At 44.6% G+C, this 5,236-nt stretch overlaps 1 protein-coding gene across 1 annotated transcript in view; it reads right to left on the bottom strand.

Annotated features, from left to right (window-relative positions):
• The window catches only part of SETD1B (SET domain containing 1B), a 61,135-nt gene extending 58,877 nt beyond the window's left edge, over positions 1 to 2,258 (bottom strand). The window contains exon 1 of the mRNA XM_009998440.1: positions 2,174 to 2,258. Coding sequence (XP_009996742.1) covers positions 2,174 to 2,258 — 85 coding nt within the window. The remainder of the gene's footprint in view (positions 1 to 2,173) is intronic.
• Positions 2,259 to 5,236: the final 2,978 nt, after the last annotated feature.

Raw genomic sequence — 5,236 nt, 5'->3', positions numbered from 1 at the left:
CCCCCCCGTCTCGGTCCGCACCGCCACCGGGTCAGGCTCTGTCGAGAACGAGCGACAAACCGTCCGCACAAAACATTTTAACACGTTTTCCATGGAGGAGAAAAGAAAACCGTCTTCGCACTGCCAGGCTGGCTTAAAACAAAGCTACCTCAGCGCTCTGTGCCCTGCTCAGGGTGCAGCTCTGGAGCCTTAATGGTCCGCAGCCACCAGACCCTCTGCTCGGTCCCTGCAAGACGTGCCTTGTCCGGCCGGACCAGCTGTAATCGCCTGGCCCTAACTCGTGCCAACACTGCAACAGCCTTCCTGGTTCACAATTGCTTTAAATAATAACCTGCTGGTAAACTTGGAAGAAACGGTGACGTTGTTCTTAGCTAAACACCATTAAAAGGCTCCTCTGCTGTTTCTCAATAGAGGTGAAAAGCATTTGAGCTTCCTGGAAATGGCTGAAAACAGGCGACGTGTAGATCAAAGTACCGTGTAGATCTGTTCTTGGTTTTGCAGGGGTTTTTTTGAACTGTAATGAAAACGCTGCTGCAGCTTGCATCATAATGAGTTCAGTCTGCACTCAAAGAGATTTTAAAAAAGAGCAGATTTAAGCAGCATCGGGTATTAACCTTCCCAGGATTTAAAATTTATGTTTAAATAGATACTCGGATATTAGTAGTATCTGCCTTTAAACCTTAACGTTGGTCTGTTTAACCCTGAAGCAAACTAGCTCTGCTTTTGAAACGATCCAGCCAGCCCATAATACTGTGGGAGCTTAGACAGCTTTGTCTGCACTCGCACCTCTCTGCGCATTTTTTTTCCAGGACTATGATCTTTGTCTGCAATTAATCATTGTTCAGGACGGCTGTTCCCGATGGTAGAATCCATGAACTGCTCCAGCTGGGAGAGGTCCTCGAGCCTGTGCCTGTACGTGCAGACCAGGGCCAGAAACTGCTGGGGCAGCAGGCGTTGTACAGCAACCCCGCCGGGTGGACCCAGTGAATTGTGTGGGTCCTCAGCACTTCTGGAAATTGTTTTTGTAAGTCTGAGCTGAAAATTTCTTTCCGTTTTTAGAGTTTCTAAATGACTATAATGTTCAGTGTATTTTAAAAGCCGCCAAGGCAGTTGAGACCGGTTGCACTCTCAGAGTGGGTGGTTTCATGGCTGAACCTCTGAAAAGCTAAACGTTCTGGTACAGCATGTTTAAATCCCAGAAAGGTCAAACCAGACTTTCATACTTGAGTTAGACTGACCCTGGTTTACTGCGTGAGACTCTTTAGAGAAAGAAAGAGATCTTTCAGGGGAAAGGGGGAAAAAAAAGCCTTTTTTTTTTTCTCTCTGAACTGCTGTGGTGACTCTACGCACATTCTTGAAGCAAAGGGGTTTGTTCTTGCCCACAGTGTCCCTCCCTTGCATTGTTGAGTGGAAAACTCTTATGCTAATTATTTCACTGTTTGTTATCAATAAGAAGTGATTTAATTTCTTTGGCAAAGTGTTGCAACAAGAGCAAATTAGATTGAGAGGCAAAGTGAAATAAAAAATATGCAGCTGTTCTGCCAAACAATGATGGTGACTGTTTACAACATTTTGTTCTAGACTGGCTTGTACACAGAATCCTTTATATTGAAGGTTTCCATGTCACAATCCACTGCTTGTGCAAGGAAACTAGATTAATAGATTATAAAGGGCAAAAGAGACCTAGGCTCATCTGGTTTGACTTCCTGTATTATGCAGGTCATAAGATTTTTGTGCATTTGTTCCTTTTTCTCATCGGAAAGAATTTAACTACAGCATACCTGCATCTTGGAAAAACATCACATTTTCATTTTAAAATGGGCTGTGAGAGAGAGTAAAATAAGAGTTGGTAAATTGTTTCCATCAGAATCTCCCTGACAGAGTAGAAATCAGAATACCTTTTTAAACTTGTCTAGTTTCTGCTTTCAGTTTCTGGGTGTTGCTGTGTCTCAGTCTGCTTGATGGGGGGATGCTCCATTACCAGGTTTCTGTCCCCGTGTAGCTCTGTACAGTCTGATCAGCTGAGCATTCAGCACCCGTGGCAGGTTGCAGAGCTCCCCCTCGGGCCCATCTTCACTAATCCTGTAATTTCTCCTGTCGCGGTGCCCTGTGAACGCTCCGGTTTTTCACCATTTTGATCTCGGCAGAAGGACAGAGTAGTCAGTGGTGATACCTGCACCAACAGCCCTTCTGGCTGAGATGGCTCTGTGAGGCATCCAGGGATTACACAAGCCCATGTTCAGCTGCTTTCCCAGCATGGCTCCTAAAATACTCTCAGATCTGCTCCTTCTTGGAATGGCATCCCCATCCTGTTGGTTTGTGCTCTTCGTTCTCTGTGTGTGGTTTTATGCTTGGGCCCTCTTGAAATGGACAGGTCCTTAGCATTATGGCTTGCAGTGGACTCTTTTGTATACCCCCTCCTGCTGCTGCTGAGTGTAATATACAAACTTGATTAGTAATGATTTTATATTCCAGATAAACAACTGCTTCTGTCTTCGCTGTAGGAGTTTCCTGGTTCTGGGTGTGTGCACACCTCAGCCATGTCAATATTGTGTCAGGAGATCTGGATGTGCACCATCCTCTTGCCACACCCCAGTTGTTTCATGGGAAGAAAGCCCAGTTTAGGAGCTGGAAGGGAGCCAGGAGGCACACTGCAACATTTGCCTGCCCTGATGTCTGTAATGTAGCCATTAAATAATGCAGAGCCCAAGACAAGTAGTCGCAGGATCCAGAAAGGGAAGACATAGTAGTTACAACTGCGTTTTTAGACCTCCCTGTTGGATGGATTTTAATCCACTGGATTATACCTTCTTGCTCTTACATTTTCCTGCTTATAATCATGTAAATGCTTCAGAGGGGTTGCAGTCTGACACATTAGCCCTCTTGCAGAAATCTACTAGAGCTGCTGCCATCTACCACTGACCCTTGTAGATTGTTTCTGTTTCCCTCTCAGCAGTTAAACTCATGAGGCTTTGTCTGCCACAGATTTGTGTCCCTGAATGCTCCCAGATAAATCTTTCTGCTCCTTCCCAGTTTTGCTTGCCCTGTCTGGCTGAGCAATGGGTATTGTGCTGGCTGGGAGCTCCACAGGGGCCAACCAGGCCCCTGGGTCTGCCCCATGCTACAGGCAAGGGCTGAGTTTTGCCTGCCCTTCTCAAAGACCAAGGTGGTACCTCTACTACATATTCTACTCAGCTGTTCATTCAAGACCTAGATACATTAAGGACTATTTCTCCATTGCCCGATTGGTTGTGTTTGGAAAAAGGAGAGGAAAAATTACATAGAACAACATTAGACTGTTTTATTTCTAGGAAACCAGGCTAAGAATCTCAGGAATATTGAGTAGGAATATGAACAGGGTATGGGCCTGTTCAGGTTTTTTGCCATGTGTTTTTTCATTTCTTCCTAAGAAGATAAGCAGGTGATCTGTCTAGGGAATTTCTCAGCCAAAAGAAGCAGCTTCCTGACAGATTTCACCTGTGTCCCAGTGTACTCTGAGGATGCATGGGACATAAGCACTGAACAAGGACAGGGAACCACGAGTCTGCTGTGGGGTTTGGCTGCAGAGAGATGTGTGGTGATACTCAATAGTGGAACAAACATTCATTTTGTTGAGGATCCATACAACTTTTGATGGACATGTTGGATATTTGCCAGGGCTGGTTTTTTTTGTTTCTTTTTAAACTGCATCTGTTCTGTTTTGGTTTTTGTTTTGAATTATTATTTCTGCTAGTATTATGACAAAGCCACCTCTGTAAACTAGGTAGCCAGTGCTTTCAGAGATTTCATAATTCTTGAGCTACCAAGGAATAAAGAAGCTGTTTCAGCACTTGACTTGCAGAATATTTTGTGTTGCTTCTTGCCTATTGAAATGCAGCTGCTATTGAAATGCTGTCATCCCACCAGAATGTACAGCTGGTTATTTTTTAGAATACTTTCAAGCTTATAAAAATCATGAAATAAATCAAGAAGGTTGGCAATTCCAATCAACATTCTAAAGCCATCACATTAGTAAACATTTCAGTTCAGTGCTTCATGGCCTAAACAGTACAGTTTTAACAAAAAAGCAAACAAGAATGTACCATTGAAATTTGGGCACTCGCAGCTTATATTAATAAGCAATGTAGAAGGATATTTATGCATTAAAAAACTTGTATATCTGCATACTTATCATTAAACAGTCTAGATGTGATGGTAGCTGGAGACCTGTGAGCCTTTTTAACAAAGTGCATACAGGAGACATTCTAATCAGAAGTGGTGGAGTATAAAATGTTGCAGTCAGAAAAGTGATGACAACGATCAAATTGAATGAGTTTAGCTTACAAATCAGAGCTTTTTCTTCCAACTGGTGTGATGCAAACAACGTATCACACAAGGCCAAGACAGTTTTGCCCTTGACATTGTCACCATTGCTCTCAAATCTGCAGTTAAGCACCACATCCTGATTTTTTGACAGGACAGGGAGTGTCCTAGCTGATCCACTAAGTTGTGGGTTTCAGGCGGGTGGGCCAGGACACATGGAATTAGGGAATGCCGTGCCATCATTGCCTCTTTGCTGCTGCAGAACAGCAGCTCCCAGTTGCTAAGCAGCTGCAGAGCCGTCTTTGCCTTCCCTACCAATCAGCTGTGCTACGGGAGCAACATGGGTTCCCTCCACCGGTGGAGAGGAGCTGTCAGCATGAACACAGGAGCAGTGGCCATAGCAAAACTGTTCCTTTTCTGGCTGATGCCCCCCCCCAGCATTAATGCTGGAGTGAAGCAGAAGGACACTTGATGACCCAGAAGCAGGGGGTGGCAGGGAGGGGAGAAGGGGAGCCAGCATATGTGCACAGCAGAGGTTACAAAGACAGCAGATCTTAGCAGAGCAGGGGGCATGCACCGAGGAGAAAGAAATGGGAGAGAGGCCAAATGCACAGTTCAGAATAAATAAATTAAAAAAAAGACAGGAGGAGAGAGTGGCATATGGAGAGGGGAAATAAAGCAGAATTTGCACAGCCTGCGAGTAATTGAATAGAAAATACAGGAAGAGAGGAAAGGAGCTTGATTCATTACTGCCCTTCACCTTGTGGAGACAGCTACACCCAGGAAGAGGAGGTGTGGAATACAACAGCAGCTTTCATGTTTCACAGGAAACTGTAGGTTTTACATTTCAACCCCTGCTATGTGTGGTTTTCTCACTGCATAGCCCCTGCCTTTTGTTTAGACTTTATTCCTGCGGGCTTTGTTCTTATCTTTC

This window comes from Chaetura pelagica, unplaced genomic scaffold (assembly GCF_000747805.2).
Source record: "Chaetura pelagica isolate M959 unplaced genomic scaffold, ChaPel_1.0 scaffold585, whole genome shotgun sequence".
In the NCBI taxonomy this organism is placed as follows: domain Eukaryota; kingdom Metazoa; phylum Chordata; class Aves; order Apodiformes; family Apodidae; genus Chaetura; species Chaetura pelagica.
This window is presented reverse-complemented; position numbering and strand designations above follow the sequence as displayed.